Raw genomic sequence first — 18,640 nt, 5'->3', positions numbered from 1 at the left:
AAATCCTCAATAAAAAATACAAAATAAATTTTTTTTAGAAGTACAGAGCAGAATTTAACAGTAGATGATATCACATAAGATTTTGGAATAAGAATAAGATCCATCAAGCTGCTTCCCCCATTTGGCCATTCCACGGCTGAAACAGTGTTGGGCCAGCCAATCCGATGAAAGGACCCCTCTTTCTCACGATTCCTGCGATCCTCCATCAGGGATGACTTTACCTTAGGCAGGCAAAACAACTTGGCAGGTGGGCCTTGGCACCAAGTGCCATATTTGAGTACCGAGAAGAGAAACAGAAGAGGTGAGGGTTAGTATCCAATTCTAACTATCATGTTACTTATATTTTAGTGCTAATGACTAACAACAGAGATGCAGTATGTACAGTTAATCAGCAGCTCTAGTCAGGATATGCTAAACTGAAGTAGTGAGTCTTCAGCCGGGATTTAAAAGCTGAGACCGAAGGGGCATCTCTTATAGTAGCAGGCAGACCATTCCACAGTTTAGGGGCCCTGTAACTAAAAGCTCGACCTCCTATTGTTATTTTATTAATCCTTGGAACCACAAGCAGACCAGCATCTTGAGATCTTAATGTGGGCTGTGGTTTGTAAGTCATGATAAGTTCAGACAAGTAAGCCGGACCTCGGCCATTTAATGCTTTATATGTTAAAAAAAGGATTTTTAAATCTGCCCTAAACTTAACCGGGAGCCAGTGTAAGGATTTAAGAACTGGAGTTATCCATCCATCCATCCATTTTCCAACCCGCTGAATCCGAACACAGGGTCACGGGGGTCTGCTGGAGCCAACCCCAGCCAACACAGGGCACAAGGCAGGAACCAATCCAGGGCAGGGTGCCAACCCACCGCAGGACACACACAAATACACCCACACACCAAGCACACACTAGGGCCAATTTAGAATCGCCAATCCACCTAACCTGCATGTCTTTGGACTGTGGGAGGAAACCGGAGCGCCCGGAGGAAACCCACGCAGACACGGGGAGAACATGCAAACTCCACACAGGGAGGACCCGGGAATCGAACCCAGGTCCCCAGGTGTCCCAACTGCGAGGCAGCAGCGCTACCCACTGCGCCACCGTGCCACCCGAACTGGAGTTATGTGTTCATATTTTCTTGTTCTTGTAATAATTCTTGCAGCCGCATTTTGTATTAACTGGAGGCTGTATAAAGAACAGTTTGAACATCCAGTGAACACCGCATTGCAGTAGTCAATTCTACTAGAGATAAATGCATGAATTAATTTCTCAGAATCCTGTTTATTTAGAAAGCGCCTTAATTTCCTAACATTTTTAAGATGGAAGAAGCATGTTTTGGACAACTTTGTAATATGCGCTTTAAATGACATGCTAGAGTCAAAGATAACTCCTAGATTGTGGGCTGATTCAGTAAAATTAATTGGGATTCCAACTGAGTTAAATGATGACAAAATATTGTTATGATCAGCGTCATTCCCTCCAACAATTAACATCTCGGTTTTATCTGTATTTAAAGTCAAGTAATTCTCATTCATCCACTCTTTTAATTCGCTAACACAACTAATTAAAGACAACATTGGAGAAACTTCATCTGATTTAAATGAAAGGTATAACTTTGAAAAGTGTCATCTGCATACAAGTGAAAATTAACATTATGTTTCCTAATGATAGATCCCAGTGGAAGCATGTAAAGTGAAAACGGTAAAGGTCCCAGTACTGAGCCCTACGGGACACCATATTGAACTTCTGTGTATAATGATGGAGTACTGTCAGCACATTTCTGTACATATTGGAATCGATTTGATAAATAAGAACTAAACCAAGTGAGCACGGTGCCTGTAAGCCCAACATCATTTTCTAGCCTGTGTAGTAAAATAGAGTGGTCAATGGTGTCAAATTCTGCACTTAAGTTCAACAACATAATTACAGTGGAGGTTCCTTCATCAGAGGATATCAGAATGTCGTTTACAACCCGCGTTAGTGCCGTTTCTATACTATGACCAGTGCGAAAACCAGAATGGAATTTCTCAAATAAATTGTAATGCGTAAGGTGTGACTGAAGCTGATTGGCGACTACTTTTTCTGGTATTTTAGAGAGAAATGGTAGATTTGAAATAGGCCTATAATTATTTAGTATGTGTGGGTCTAGGTCTGACTTTTTAAGTAATGGTTTAATGCAGGGGTGGGCAAAGTCATTCCTGGAGGGCCGCAGTGGCTGCAGGTTTTTGTTCCAACCCAATTGCTTAATAAGAAGCACTTATTGCTCTAGAAACACTTCTGCTTCATTTTAGTTATCTCCCTCATTAAGATTTTGAACCCTTATTGCTTATTAAGTCTTAAACAGCTGTATTCTTGGTTTTTAATTGCTCCTTATTAGCAATAAGATGCAAATGACAAAAGAAACCAGCAGTTATCCATTTTGCTTGTTACCCTGTACACATGTGTGTATTTATCGTGCACTATTTGGTTTAATTAAATACTTCAAAGGAAAGAGAAGAGAAAAAAGTGAAGGATTGAGAATTACCCATCCGTTTTACACTTCAAAGTATTTGGATGATATCCTTAGAATGGGAAAAAAAATCTAGGATATGAGAATGACTTGACATAGCAGAGTTAAAGCACTAACAAGCCATGAAATGTAATTATTGGCAAGGATTGTTTTCTAATTAAGCAACTGGGTTGGAACAAAAGCCCGTGGCCACTGCGGCCCTCCAGGAATGACTTTGCCCACCCCTGGTTTAATGACTGACACTTTTAGTGCATCAGGTACTGTGCCATGCAATAATGAACTACTGATAATGTTTAGAATAGGCGCTGCAAGAACATTCATTGCACTTTTTACTAGTTTTGTTGGCACTGGATCTAGGGAACAAGTAGCGGGCTTCATTTTAGAAATTAAAGTTAAGACTTCCTGCTCAGTTACTGTGATGCAGAGATCTGGGATCTTATATTTTTAATTTTCTCATTGAAGAAGTTCATAAAGTCTGTACTGCTAATATCTGTTGGTATTTTGCACTGTTGATCTGAATTTCCATTTGTTAATTTAGCCACTGTTCTAAACAGTACCCAAGGATTTATATTATTGTTATCTATTAATGTAGAATAGTATTCTGAATGAGCTTTAAAGAGGGCTTTTTTATATTTATTAACACTCTCTGTCCATGCAATTTGAAAGACATGAAGCTTTGTTGTTCTCCATCTGCGCTCCAGTTTTCGACACTCTAATTTAAGAGCTCGAGTGTTTTCATTAAACCAGGGAGAGTTTCTATGTGCTTTGATCACTTTTGTTTTAAGGGGAGCCACTGTGTCCAGAGCATCTCTCAAGGTCACATTATAATGTGACGTTAGCTGATCTAAATTGTTTTCCACAATTACACTTGACTTACTCAAAGTATCTATAAATTTTGAAGCAGAATTACAATCTAGATGTCGCACTGTCTTTGTTTTAATCTGAGAGTGTGTTGACAAGGGCAGGACTAAATCAAATGTAATTAAGTAGTGATCGGAAATAACTTCATTTAATGGAGTTATATTTAAATTTTGAATTTCAGCTTTGTAAGTTATAATTAAATCTAATGTGTGGTTATGATTATGAGTTGGACTTTTGACAATCTGACAAAATCCTACTGAATTTAACAAATAAGTAAAACATTTGCTAAAAGTGTCAGTTTCCACATCAATGTGTACATTAAAATCCCCCATCAGTACTACGTGATCATAATTTATAGCCAAATCAGATAGAAGGTTGCTAAATTCAGTCATGAACAATGAATTCAGCCCTGGTGGTCTGTAGACTAGAACTATAATTGTGTTGGAATCTGTTTTAATATTTAAAATGAATGCCTCAAAGGATGTAAAGTTGCCTAAATTTTTAGAAGTGATTTGCATTTTGTTACAATGAATTATTCCAAGGCCTCCTCCTCGACTAAAATCTCTAGACTTATGAAGGAACGAGTAGCCATCTGGTGACGCCTCAGCTAGGGGGACAGTGTCACATTTACCAAGCCAGGTTTCAGTGAGAAGACACAGATCAGATTTTGTACTTAATATAATATCATTTACCAAAACAGCTTTACTGCCAAGAGAGCGAATGTTCAATAAGCAGCATTTAAAACCCGCATGGTTCTTTCTGAACTGCTGATATATTTTTTGTTTTAATTTGAAGTAAATTTCTATTACAGATGCCCCTGGTGGAGGGTCTGGTTTTATTCCTTGGTCTAATTATACACTTTATTTTTTGGTTATCAATTAATTTAAGGTTTGTATCAAGACTAAATTTACTGGATGCCCCATGACAAGGATTATGGGTAACAGCTACACGAAAGTAACAGGTGGGATAAACAACAGCCTGTGATTTAAGATCACATGACTGCGGCCTGGATGGTGCTCTAATCAATCAACCAGGCAGTTTTGCTGCCATATTTTGGGATAATACATAAGATCCCCTCCAGTTAGGATGAAGACCATCTCTTCTGAAAAATCCAGGCCTTTCCCAAAAATCATCCCAATTGTTCACAAACGCTATGCTTTTGTTTGCACACCAGGTTTCTAGCCAGCAGTGAAGAGAATGCAATCTGCTATAAATCACATCCCCTCTATGTAATCTTGGTAAGGGGCCAGATACAACTAAATTCCGACATTTTCTTTTGGCTTTGATGCATAGAGAGATGAAGTTCCTCTTTAATACCTCAGATTGCTGTGAATAAATATCATTAGACATGCAGCAATAAGGTAGATACTTCATCGTCGGCGAAACGGTCCAATGCGGCCTCTATGCCAAATATCTTGGCCCCTGCGAGGCACTTCACATTAACTGCTGGTTTAACACAATTTGGAATTTTAACATTCCGCACTATGGAATTGCCAATTATGAGCACTTTCTTATTCTCAGTTTCCACAGGTGTGCTGCGGAGTGCTGAGAATCTGTTCTGGGTCCGAATTGGTGACCTGGGTGCCGGGGGACTACATTTTGGATTCTTAGACCCCCGTCTTACTGTTACCCACTCGCCCTGTGGCTGAATTGGTGCTGCTGACTTCGGCCGCGCATTGACTACAGTGGGACCAGGAGAGACTGAAGCCGAATCAGAAGTAGCCGAATTGTCTAAACAAACTGAGTCGATCTAATTTTCGGTTTGCCTAATCGCTATAAGATTCCTAATGTGGTCCTCCAATTCGCGTATTTTCCAACCAACTCTAAATTAACTAAACACTTTTGGCAGGTGAAGCTGTCTACACTGTCGGCCGGAAAACCTGAACTGTACATGCTGCAGGACACACAATATATAAACAGAGAGCAGATAGAACTTACGTTTAGTGTTGATGTCATCTTCTCCGTTTTCTTTAGTTACTTAAGAGCTTTCTGCTTCAGAGACCATCGGCTTTAAGTTTCCACCACCCGCTGAGCGATCGACTTTAGTTTCTCACTGCCGGTTATTTCTACTGGTCAGCTGCCGGCTTTACTTCAGATGAACTTGCTCGGGTATTTGCGAAGGGCTACGTGCCTGTCGGAGACGCCGCTGCTCTCAATTAAGTAATATTTGTGTTGAAGATCCAATTAAAAGTGCAAGATGCTGTTACTGTATATGCTAAAAACCACACACCTAGAAGAGAACCAGGTTTGTCTGATTGTAGGCATTATTTCCATAGAATTAAGGCAAGGTTACAGAGAAAACAAAGAAATTCCACATACAGAACATTCCACCTGTTTCATGTCCAACAACAGCATGTGGGAAACCTGATTATACTATTTCTAGTGTTTGTCTATAATAGTACTTGTTAACCTGTTTTCCAGTCAGCTCGATTTGTGTTTAGTGAAGCAACCTTTCAGCTCCAGAGTCCTGTGTTTGAATCAGCCTGTTTGAAATTTGTACATTCTCCTAATAGTAGTGTAGGTTTTCTTCCCATGTCACCAAAGTCATTTTAGGTTAATTGGCTAGTCCAAATTGCCACAGCATGAGTGACTAGGGGTGTTTACATTAATAAGTTCTACAATGAAACAACGTCTTGACATGGCCTAGTCCCTGTCATGTGCCTAATGTTGCAGGATTAGGAGATGTTTCTCTGCAATCATGAATGGGTACGAGAGTTTGAAAATGGATACATGGATGGATATGTGAACTCCACATATTCCAATGTCAATTTGGAAGTAAGTCACCCAAAACACATGATTGAAATTTGTTTCATGAAAATATTTTATAGAACTGTTGTAATTTGCCATTATGAAACACTGTGTTCATTTTCATATTTTATTTTTTAAGTCACATATACTATTTTGATATGGAGGTATGAGGGTCTGCGGTGGGCTGGCGCCCTGCCCAGGGTTTGTTTCCTGCCTTGTGCCCTGTGTTGCCTGGGATTGGCTCCAACGGACCCCTGTGACCCTGTAGTTAGGATATAGCAGGTTGGATAATGGATGGGTGAATATGAGGGTATCTCAAGCTGTCCGAAAACCCAAAATAATGACAAAATATAGCAAGAAAAAAGACTTTTTAGAAAAAATAAGTAGCAAAAAGTGATAATGGGAAAAGCAAGAAATATTGACTGAAGCACCAAACATTCCCTTTTACGTTTTTCTCGCCCAGTGATATGAATTCTTCTACCCTAGAATGTTGGTAAGTCCTCCCACTGTCAGATTGTATTCCTTTCTAGTTATCAGGAACTCATAAGGTACTTCCTTTCTTGTGAGAGTCCCTCTTCCTGGCTATCTCTGTCCTTATTTTACACTAGTCTGTATTTTTGTGATTCTTATTTTTCTGTTGGCTGTTAAGCAGAAATGCTAGTGTTCTGTATGCATTTATCAGAGTTTAAGAAATGCTCCCATTATATAATTGTGGGCAGTTCCATACCTTGTCATTAACAAACAGCACAGTAGTAGCTTTAGTGCTGAATATTAGTCTTCCAAAGCATGTGCTCCCAAAAGAAAGTTAATCTGTTTAAGGGCAAAACTAATATAAAAGAAATAACAAAGTATCATTCTTAAAACCACTTAATCCAATTCAAGTCTTTTGGGGGGAGGCTGAAACAAGGCAGAAACTAAACCTGGATGGGGCACCAATTTACCACCGGGCCCACTCATGGGTTTAAATACCATACCTGATTTCTGTAGCATGTGGAGTTTGTATATTTTCCCAATGTTAAAGGACTACTCCTTAAAATTAGGAAATAAGGGAACTATTTCTCTATACAGTGCTCTAAATCCTTTATCCTTCTTTTGCCTTTTAGGTGCAATTTGAAGTTGGAGATGCTACAAAGAGACTGTTCCCTGATGCTTCTTTTGATGTAGTGTATAGCAGGGATACTATCCTGCATATCAAAGACAAACTGGCTCTCTTCAAACAGTTCCATGTGAGCTATGCACTAAAGTATTTACAGATAAGGTTTCCCTTAGTATTAAAAATAAGGTTTCATTCAACAAAAATACCATACTCATGTCAATTTCTGTGCTAATATTTCACCTGTTATGTTTTGCAGTCTTGGTTGAAACCAGGAGGGAAAGTGTTGATTAGTGATTATTGTTGTGGAGAGAAACCCTGGTCTCCTATCTTTGAGGAATATGTCCAGAAAAGAGGGTACATTCTCTGTACACCTCAGGAGTATGGCAAGGTACTGTATGTATGCAGAGGACTGTATTTTAACCCAGAACTTTTAAACAGTATGGATTAGACTGAGTTTCCTCTGAATTATTGTACAAGTTTGTAGTCTTAGTCTGATTAAGTATGAAACATAATTACAACAATAACTTTAAAAGCCTGAAAAGTTATCAATGTGGAATGGATGGTATTAATACAATTTTACTTTTTTATCCACATCCTCTAAAACTAAGATGAAAAAGTGTAAAAGTAAAGCTTCCCAGTCCAGTGTAACCTGTTTAATAAAGTAAACTCAATCAATAGAAGAACTATTAGCTACAAAAGTGCATTTTTTTCAGTTCACCCATCCATTCATTTCAAAAAATGCATACCCAATTCAAAACCTTGGAAAGCTTGTTTCTGTCCCATCAAAACTGGGTAGAGGGTGAGAATCAACTGTGGACAGGAAGCGAAGCCAGGAAACAAATCCATCACAGGATGCACACAACAATGCATGTTTAAGGATACCTTATCATGAATCAAAAAGTACACATCTCACTATTAAATGTAATTCAAGGTAATGTCATTTGAGAAAAACACCATAAATTTCACAATAGAAAAGATGAGTTGCCATACAGTATTCAAAAGCAAAGGTATGTTTACAATAAAAATGTAAAGGAAATAAAATCGGAGTGACATTAATATCAAAAAACTGTTACACATTAAAATTTTAGGTGTGTTTGTGTGTGTCCTGCGGTGGGTTGGCACCCTGCCTGGGATTGGTTCCTGCCTTGTGCCCTGTGTTGGCTGGGATTGGCTCCAGCCGACCCCCGTGACCCTGTGTTCGGATTCAGCGGGTTGGAAAATGGATGGATTAAAATCTTAATTATATTTTATATTTCACATCTTCTAATGTCAGGTTTTGAAATATGCTATTAGTTATTCACATTTTTACAAACTGATATACCCAATATCAAAGTGGCTTACAACATTCAAATTTGAATTTAAAATACACAACAGTCTAGAAAATGGATGGATATGTGTCCTTACTTATTCCCATCGTTCAAATTTCTCATTCTGCACATAAAATATGTGCAAGACATGAACTCATTCACTGAATGGGATTCACATTCATAAAAGAGCTCAACTTGGTTCTTCTGAGAAAACCCAGTAATTTAAAAAATAAATAAAATTAAAAAAAAAAAAAAAGAAAACCCAGTAATGTGTGCTTGCGCAGGTATCTGTTATTGGGAGAAAATTGCATTTACCATAACCTACTTCTAAGGGTTTGACAATAAGCAGAGTTTAGGCCTTAGCATCATATTTGACTGAAGCAACTGGTCTTAGAATGTACCTAGCTATTATAAACACAGCCAGCTTGAACAAAGATCTGACAAGATGTTATAACAGGCTGCCTGACATATAAAAATGTATTTCCTGTTAAATTTACTACTTTGATAGTCAATAAACAGTCATGCAAAACCAAAACATGGGGACTGAATATTCCAACACCTCAATAATTTATGCTGTACCTTTCCTGTATCTGCTTTTTACCTGTTTATTCCTAATATTGTACTGTTCAATTGTTATATTTGATATTATATTATAATCTTACTAGCTTTGTAAAGTGTCTTTTTATGTTGAATGTTATGCTATGTAAACTAAAAAAAACTTTTTTGTATGTTTTTCTTTTCAGTAGTTTGTATACCTCATAAGTATTCAGTATGGTTTAATGATTAGAGCTTTGGACAATGTTTATTTTAGGGATTTTTTAAAACCATAGGAGCCTATATACAGAGGACTCTTACAAGCAGATATAATGTGTGATGCAGAATGCACAATAATGTTACTTTCTAACTACAAAAATAAATAAAAACATTTATAAAGAGACAAGATCATTCTGAATGGTTACAGTATTTTGTTCCTGAAAAAGCATGGAAGGAGTGAACTGATTTAAATATTGTATCTAGTTCATTCTTTAAATGGTTCCAGGATATTCTCCTTAACAGTACTGTATAGTTTGTTCCTAATTCTCACCACTGACAATATAAAGTGTTACGTGTTTGCCTTCTTACTTTTACTGCCCTTTACAAATTTTCTGGATTTAAATTGTCAGTATCTTTTTGAGTATTGAACCTTTGGATTTTACAAACTCTCCACCTGCTTATAATACCTGCTCCAGCATAGTACACATGCTCTTTGTTATATTTATCCAAAAGTTAAACCTTTCAGCTCATCCAGTGCACAATGTAAAAAGTAGCCTTGGTGTTTCTAGCTTGGTATCTTTAAAGATATGACACCCAGAATGCCTTTCACATAAAAACAAAAGGATTTGAATAAAATTTAAATTGTACAATAATTCACTTTACTCTTGGCAGATTTATACTCATCTTAAATCAAAACATAAAATATTTGTTTCTCTACAGTTATTGGAAGAAGCAGGATTTCAGCAGGTACATGCAGAGGACAGGACTGCCCAGTTTGTTCAAGTACTGAAGGAGGAGTTGCAAAGATTTGAAGACATCAGAGATGAATTCATTGAGGTAAACAGATAAAATGAACTTTTATATCCTATATATAATTATACTTTGCTACAATATCGGATCCACAAAATAAATGTTGAAAGCACAGGAGTTGATAACATCAAAAACAGTTTGAAGGATCTTTCATACGCTCTTTCCATTTCTATTTTACTTGAATAACATTTTTGGAATATGAAATTAAGTACAGGTGAACATTAAACAAAAAAGATGAAAAAGCCTATTCCGAACTAAAATCCAACTCTTTAGTTTGCATTTATTTAAAAAAAATATTAAATGTGAACTTGGAAAATGTTTCAATATAAAGTGGTGATAGTCAGACATTTCTAGTAATAATAACAACCACGCTTCAGAGAGAAAACATGGCTTTTCCAATTAACTTTAAGGAATATCAAGATAGACAAATATAACATGCTATTCACAAGCCCGTTTAATCCAACTCAGAGTCATGATGGGGATCAGAGCCTAACCCAGCATCACAGATAAAAAATGAGTTGGTCCATCACAGCTCCCACTCCTTCAGACACCAATATGAGTCCAGTTTCATAATCACCACCTAACCTAGAACATAAGTGTTAAAATGTGATAGGAAAACTAGAATATCATGGCCAACACAACACACACAACAACTAGACATGCGATTGGAACCTAACATGCTGGACTGGTGAGACAGCAGCATTAACCATTGTACCACAATGCCATCCAAAATTCTTATTAAAAGTACATTTAAAGCCTAGCATGCTATACAATAATTAGAAATTATTACAAATTACTTGAAAATTGGGCGGCACAGTGGCGCAGTGGGTAGCGCTGCTGCCTCGCAGTTGGGAGACCTGGGGACCTGGGTTCACTTCCCGGCTCCTCTCTGCGTTGAGTTTTCATGTTCTCCCCGTGTCCGCGTGGGTTTCCTCCGGGTACTCCGGTTTCCTCCCACAGTCCAAAGACATGCAGGTTAGGTGCATTGGCGATTCTAAATTGTCCCTAGTGTGTGCTTGGTGTGTGTGTGCGTGTGCCCTGCGGTGGGTTGGCACTCTGCCCAGGATTGGTTCCTGCTTTGTGCCCTGTGTTGGCTGGGATTGGCTCTGGCAGACCCCCGTGACCCTGTGTTCGGATTCAGCGGGTTGGAAAATGGATGGATGGATGGATGAATAAAAGTTGAATGTATTAAATCTCTTTTTCAGTTAGATAGATGTTCTTATTTTACTTCTTTAGGTAATTAAAATGCAATGAGCTATATGGTTTACAGCAAACTAGAGTCAAAAAAGGGGTGGTTGGGATGAAATGTGTTAATTCAAAATTAAAGTCCAGGCTGCTTCCAATAAACATTTAATCTTTCTCTTGTCACTGAACTTTCTGTTCAACTAAATATGTGATTGTTCTTTGCAGGAATTTTTAGAGGAGGATTACAACGATATTATCCAAGGTTGGAATGAAAAGCTGAAGCGATGTGAACTGGGTGACCAGCGATGGGGATTGTTTTATGCTGAGCACAAATAAATTTAGAGATGAAGAGAATGAGCAGCATATATGAATCTTGTAGGCCAACTGTCCATTTGTAAGCACTCAACAATGACAGAAAAAGCAGAGAATGTATTCAAAAACAATGTAGCTCTCGTGTAACACAGCATAACATTACCTTCTCATACCTGATTAATCAAATTGTTAATTTACTATAACTTCCAGAGTACATCTTTTGAAGATGGTTCCTTTATGCATTAGATACATGCCTCTTTCTTGTACAGACCATAAAAGTTGGATCTCCAAAGGCACTTCCTTTGTGTTTTCCTGACATAATCCAAAATACACATATTTTAGACTGATTGGCAATTTTGAAAATGGCTATGTGTGAGTGATTGGACTCTTCGATGGTCAGGCGTCATGTCCAGGACTGTTTCTTACTTTGTGCCTAGTGCTTCTGTAAAAGGCTGTGATTCCCACAACCCTATATCGTATTAAGTGGTTTTCAGAATGTTATGTTTTGTTATATTGCATTCATAAATGAATATATTATCACATCCTTTAAAAATAACGCACATTTGCAGAAATGAGCTCATAGCTTACTGCCTTAAATGCTGATGCAGGATTAAAGTTTGCAGAAAGTGAAATTGTACAGGAAATGCAGTGCTATGGTCTAGGATACTCCCTCCCAAATACAATAGACAAAGGTCTATGAGATTAATTTGGCATGTTTTCTATTCAGTTCATCTCATCAAATGGATTTAGGGCATGTGAGTTCCACCGGGATTAAGCTGAGATCAGTGTGATGTTCATGTTCTGTTTTGATAACAAAGCCCAACACTGAGATATGTAAAGCAAGGGCTGGCATTATCTTTGAGCTGCCTTAATACATGAAAATCAGTGTGTACAAATGTAAAAGTAATCTAAATTTTTGAATAGTATTATTATAAAATGTTTTAAAATGTACTAAGATTTGTAATTAAAAATATAATTATATTAACCTGTGATTATTGATATGATGAAAGACACCCCTGCTGTTTACTTATAGGAAATCTTCTTTATCTCATTCCAATGTTACTCACAGCCTGTTATTCAGTTTTGTTCATACCGATGATAACGAAGCAACAGCCAAAGCCAGGCTCGGCCAGCCGCAAGAGGACATCAGAGTATACGTGTGCAGAAACAGGACAATGGTGGACATCAGAATCAAACAGGTGCAAGCTAATGAACCATCTAGTGAGCCAGGAGTTTGTATCTTTTTGCCTGTAGAGCCACTGTAATAGAGCATGGTCAGTCATCAGGGCAAACCGCCTTCCCCACAAGTAATTGGAGAATGCCTCCATTTCCAACTTAATTGTGAGGCATTCCTTTTCATTGGTCAAGTAATGACATTTCCTGTGAAGCAATTTCCTGCTATGAAATTTTATGGGATGTTCTTCCCCATCAAACCTCTTGAGACAATACAGCACTGAATCCAAATGCACTTGCATCTGTCTGCAAAATTAACTCCTTACAAAAATACAGAATCCTAAGGACCAGGTATGATGACAAAGCAAAAAGTCAGAGAAGGACCTTTCACAATCATTGGACTAGACAGTGCTGTGGTTCTTTCGCCCTTCATCGTGTCATTGAGAGAGGCAGCTCAATGTGCAAAATTCAGGATGACTCTCCTATAATAACCAGCGAGTACAAGGAAAGCACAAAACTGCTTCTGCATTTCCAGATGTGGATACGCAAGCACCTTGTCCACCTTGTTCAACTGAGAACTAATCAAACCGTTCCCCATAGAATACCCAAAATAATGCATTTTCGACATACCAAATGTACACGTCTTAGGATTAGCTGTCAACTCTGCCTGTCTCAAGCTGTCAAGCACTGCCTGTAGGTGGGCGAGCTAAAACTGCCAATCATTACTGAAAATGACCACACCATCGAGATACACCACAGAATACACAGAATTGGGCCGCAAAATCATATGCTGGAAAGTTGCAGGTGCGCCATGAAAAAAAAATAGGAGCCTAGTGAATTCGTACAACCTGTCTGGGGTTGCGAATGTGGTCTTCTCACACCCAGATTCTTCAAGAGGTACTTACCAGTACCCCTTCCTGAGATCCAGGGTGGAAATATATGAGACTTGTCCGAGTTTCTCCAGCAAGTCATCAATATGCGGCAACAGGTACAGATCAAATTTGGAAATCTTACTCAAGCATCTAAAAACAAAACAAAACTGAACAGAGGTATCCGGTTTTGGATCTAGAACATTTGGACTGTGCCATTCACTTTTACTCCTGCAAATCACCCCTAATTCGATCATCTACTTCACCTCTTTGCATACCACATCTCTCTTTGCTTCTGCTATACAATACTGGCGAATCTATACCTTAACACCAGACTCAGTCAAAATCTTGTGTTTCACCAGTGTCCTCTGTCCAGGCAAGGATGAAAAGAAATCCAAGTTCTTTCCAATCAGCAACAGCAACTCAGCCTTTTGAGTGTCCATGAAATCATCACCAAAAACAACCTTAGTCTGAGGGATTTCAGCGGTAATGGCAAACACTTAGTTAGGGTCATGCCACTTCATCAGAAGATTAACATGCAGGATGTGAATGGTCTTCCGATAGACCAGATTTCTAACCTTATAGTTCACTGGGCCAATTTGTTCCTCCACCACTGCAGGACAGAGCCATTTCACCAAAAACATATGTGGGTCAGATGGGATCAAAACAAGAACCTCATCACCCTTTATGAATTTGTAAAGTCTGCTTCTCCTGTAATAATTGTGTTTTTGTGCCTCCTGCTCAAGCTTCTGATGCTCTACCACTATAGAGAACAATTTAGAAATTTGTTCCTCAAGTGAAGTAACTCGATCGACAATTTCAAACCCGGAGTTATAGTCTGAACTCCTGTTCATTCTTCCCGAAAAACACCCAACACACCATGGGGTCACCTCTCAAATAGTAATTCAAATGGACTCAAGCTGGTAGATGCCTGAGGGGATTCACAAAAAGCAAACATGAGAAAGGGCAACACCGTGTCACAGAATGTCGGGTCATCATGAGCCACATGCCGAATCATCTTCTTTAAAGTCTTGTTAAATCGTTCAGTCAGGCCATTTGTCTGAGGATGGTAAACACTGGTGCTCAATTGTTTAATTGCAAGGCTCTCAGATAACTGTTTCATTATGCAGGAGGTAAAAAGCATACCCTGGTCAGTTTCGATCTCGCGTGGTGTGAAAACCTCCATTAAAGCCTGTGCGTTAGTCTTACGCAAAGCTGCCACCTCGGGATATCCTGTTGCATAATCAACCAACACAAGCATATACTGATAACCATGTTTACTCTTAGGAAGTGGACCAACAAGGTCTAAACCAACTCTCTTGAAAGGGACATCCAAAATAGCCATCGGTGAAAGGTGGTCCTAACGGGTCTATGAGCTGAAGCAGCTTGACAGTTAGGGTAAGACTTACAAAACTGCTCCACATCTCTGCCAATATTCAGACAATAAAACAATTTCAAAATACAATCCCTAGTGTTCTCTGCACCGAGATGACCCCCCAAGACATGTGTGTGAGCATTTTCAATACCGTCTCTCTATCACTGCTTGGGACCACCAACTGCTGAATCAGCCCGCCCCCAATGCGATCGGAAATTACCCAATACATGAAGTTATTCTTACCTAAAAAGTGCAGAGTTTTGAAACCAGTGCCCTCCCATTCTTCACAATAACAATCATCCACGACATGTGCTTGTTCAAATTCAAAATCTAAGCTGCTGTCGGCTCATTATAAACATGCAAACTACAGCTATGTGTAAGCCAATGCATCTCCAGAGCCCCACGCAGCAAGAGAGAAGGAGGTGAGTCCAGGTTTCCAAAAAAGACAGCTTTATTGCTGCAAAGATAGGAACAGTTGAAAGCATTTTCAAAAAGGAGCTGTCACTTCAGCATACACAAACACAGCAAGCAAGCCATGAGAAAAACCTTCTGCCATAAGACCATTGCCAATGGAATGAAGAGCTGCTGCCAAAAACCCATTTGTGGGAACAAAATTATGCACAGAAACACAAGAACCAAGGTAGTAAACAATGGACTGACAAGACAAAGTTACAAATTTTTGGCTGAAACAGGAGGCAGTTTGTCAGAGGATGAGCTGGAGAGAGAACCACATGGATGAGTGTTTGTAGCCAGCAGTGAAGTGTGCAGAAGTTCCCTGCATATTCAGGGCTATATTTCTGCAAACGGTGCTAGTGATTTGGTCAGAATTAATGGAATCTTCAATGCTGGGACGTACAAGCAGATTAGTTACCCATTACCATCAGGGAGGCATTCAATTGCTTCCAACTTTATTTTGCAATAGGACAAGGAACACAAACAAATGGCCTAGGTTATAAAGACCTATCTTCAAGAGAAGGTGCAGGGGCCACATCTGGGATTACTAGGGACACAGAAGCAAGTGAAAGAGTCAAAGTCTGCAGAAGAACTGAGTCACGTTATGTAAGATGTTTGGAACAAAGTACTAGCCGATTCCTTATAAAACTGCACAACACTAGACCTAAAAACAGTAATGCAGTACTAGAGGCAAAATGCTGTCACGCCAAATATTGATTTGATCAAGTTTTTTTTTTACTATTTACTGCTTTTTAGACTATATTTTTCATATTTAAGACGATTTTTACTTCATTATTTTAATAGTATCCTCACTTTATAGAATTTTTTAACATGTGTCTAAGATATTTGCACAGTACTAGGATTATGTAGTCATTGGCAAAGCATCTGTCCCCAGCTCTGGCCCTGACTCTAATTCAAGCTTATAAATCCAATTTTTCTAACTGTAGCTTGCATAGAACATATTATTATTATGATCGGTTGGCAATTATTAATTTACAGTAACAGAACACTGCACGATAACATGCAGTGAATACACTTGACTTGAGCATTCATAGTTTTCATACTCTTTCTCTGTACGTTTAGCATTCGTTTGTTCAGAGGTTGATGTGCTTGCTGCCTCCTGAGCAGCTCTTCTTTTCTCCACCCTAGTGGCCTGCTTCTCTTCTTTCATCGGCATTTTTTCGCGTTAAAACTGATTAAGTGTTTGTGATGCAATTACTTAGTATGTTTTCTTAATTTTTCACTTAAGCTGGCACTTAAGTCTTCAATCTGCCTCAAGAATGATTTAAGATATGAAGAGGTAGGGGAAAGGATGGCGAAGGTGGTAGGGAATGAGAACGGCACCATGTGCATGCACCACACAGCCGCCCTACTGGCTGCTGCCAAGGGTTGATTCTACAATAAAATAAAATAAAAATAAAAAGAGGAATAACCTTGGAGGTCAATCCTCATCCCGAAAGTGGATAGTAGACGTTACATAGTATATGTGTACCAAATTTCAGTTCAATAGGTCAAATGGTTTGCAAACTACAGATGATTTAAAATCCTGGACAGACAAACGGACAGCCATGGTAGTGTATTATATCCTCTTTAATAAAATTCCTGTGTGCGTCCAGGTGTCCGTGTGTGTGTGTCTTCTGGTGAAGTGTGCATGCGTGGGGCACGGTGCGATGTGCGATATTACTGTCAGAGAAAGTTACAGGCATTTTACGGAAATACAAACCAGTATTACTGCGAGAGGAAATTAAAGGCATATTAACGACGCACACGTCTGTATTACCGCCAGAGAAAATTAAACGTATATTATGGATGTACAAGCCAGCGGACGTACAAGACAGTATTACTGTCACAGAAAATTAAAGACACACAATACACGGAGGCAGCCCACGAAGAACGGTCAGCTCAGCAAGTAAACATCAACAAAAAGAAAGGCTGAAAGAACGAAGAATACGACCAACAAAAAGAATGAGGTCAAAGTCCCTTGCCATTTAATATAAACTGTTCCTACTAATGTTTATGCAACATTGTTCTAACGCCCGTTATTCTAACGGGCTTAATGACTAGTATGAAGATAATACTATAAAATATGATGCAAACCTCCATCTTACAAGATATATGGTTAGCAATTAAGTGTTAGCAAATGAAGATGTGTGTTACAAGTGAGCTTCAGGACTAGGATCCCACAGAACTATTTTCACTCTGATACGGGCAAGTATTAGTGGTCAGCATTGAGAAATAAGGGGTAACAAATTGCCTGTAATGTGCAATCAAAGTCTGGTAAAAATGTCATTTCTTAGAATATGGACAAAAACCATTACTTTATAAAAATTAATGTTTGTGGTGGAGTGATAGCTCTGAGGCTAGGAATCTGCACCAGCTATAGGAAGGTGGCCGGTTCGAATCCTGCAAACGCCAGAAGTGACTATGCTCCGTTGGGACCTTTGAAAGGTCCTTAACCTGCGATTGCTTTGTCCTGCGTATGACGTTAATCAGGTTAAGCAGGTGCTCCAACTTACAGGAAAAACTTGGGGGTTGGTGGTAGGATTGGCACTCCAGCCACCATAAAAATACCTCACACTGTTCCAGTGTGGTGCTGAGGTGTCATCCTATGCACAGCTGCACTTGGGTCCCAATCCAGGTGGTTCATTGTGTGGTGGGTGTAGCAACATGCTGTATCAGTATATGATCCACACCCCTCTCTGTCTGTCTTACACTTTAAATACCTAATCATAATGCTGTTATTTTTATAATTTTATTTCTGAGTGTCAGATATTTAAAGCATATTGGGAAAATGAGCAGGCAGATATGCAAAGCACAATCAAAACCAGACAGTGTTGCAGAAAGATGCAATGTGTCCTGCCTTTCTAACATTAAGCAAGAAAAAAAAGTTAATTTGTATTGAACTCATATGTCGACATTTGTCCATATAATTTTGTAGCTAATAAAGGCTTTATGAAGCTTCCCCAATGCTGTGTTGACAAGGCTACAAAATTCTGCAGATGCAATATCTGCATGTGAAACATGCTTCTAAATGAAATGGACACCAAAGTATAACAAGGCACCATTTCTATTTTTTTGTCATTTAATACCAAGTAGCTCTGAAATGTAGAAGTATCTGTATAAAGGACACTGTGATAACAATTCTGATACATAAGTGTTGAACATCATGAACATGCTCTTACTACATGGGACGTAG

The 18,640-nt window shown here is 38.8% G+C and overlaps 1 protein-coding gene across 1 annotated transcript in view; it reads left to right on the top strand.

Annotated features, from left to right (window-relative positions):
- Positions 1 to 12,559, top strand: part of LOC114653002 (uncharacterized) — a 44,152-nt gene extending 31,593 nt beyond the window's left edge. Inside the window, exons 9-12 of the mRNA XM_028803222.2 lie at positions 7,215 to 7,337; positions 7,464 to 7,595; positions 9,988 to 10,104; positions 11,488 to 12,559. Coding sequence (XP_028659055.2) covers positions 7,215 to 7,337; positions 7,464 to 7,595; positions 9,988 to 10,104; positions 11,488 to 11,598 — 483 coding nt within the window. The 3' untranslated portion in view covers positions 11,599 to 12,559. The remainder of the gene's footprint in view (positions 1 to 7,214; positions 7,338 to 7,463; positions 7,596 to 9,987; positions 10,105 to 11,487) is intronic.
- Positions 12,560 to 18,640: the final 6,081 nt, after the last annotated feature.

This window comes from Erpetoichthys calabaricus, chromosome 1 (genome assembly GCF_900747795.2).
Source record: "Erpetoichthys calabaricus chromosome 1, fErpCal1.3, whole genome shotgun sequence".
NCBI lineage: Eukaryota > Metazoa > Chordata > Cladistia > Polypteriformes > Polypteridae > Erpetoichthys > Erpetoichthys calabaricus.
The sequence above is the reverse complement of the archived record's forward strand: the minus strand, read 5'-3'. Positions and strand labels throughout refer to the sequence as shown.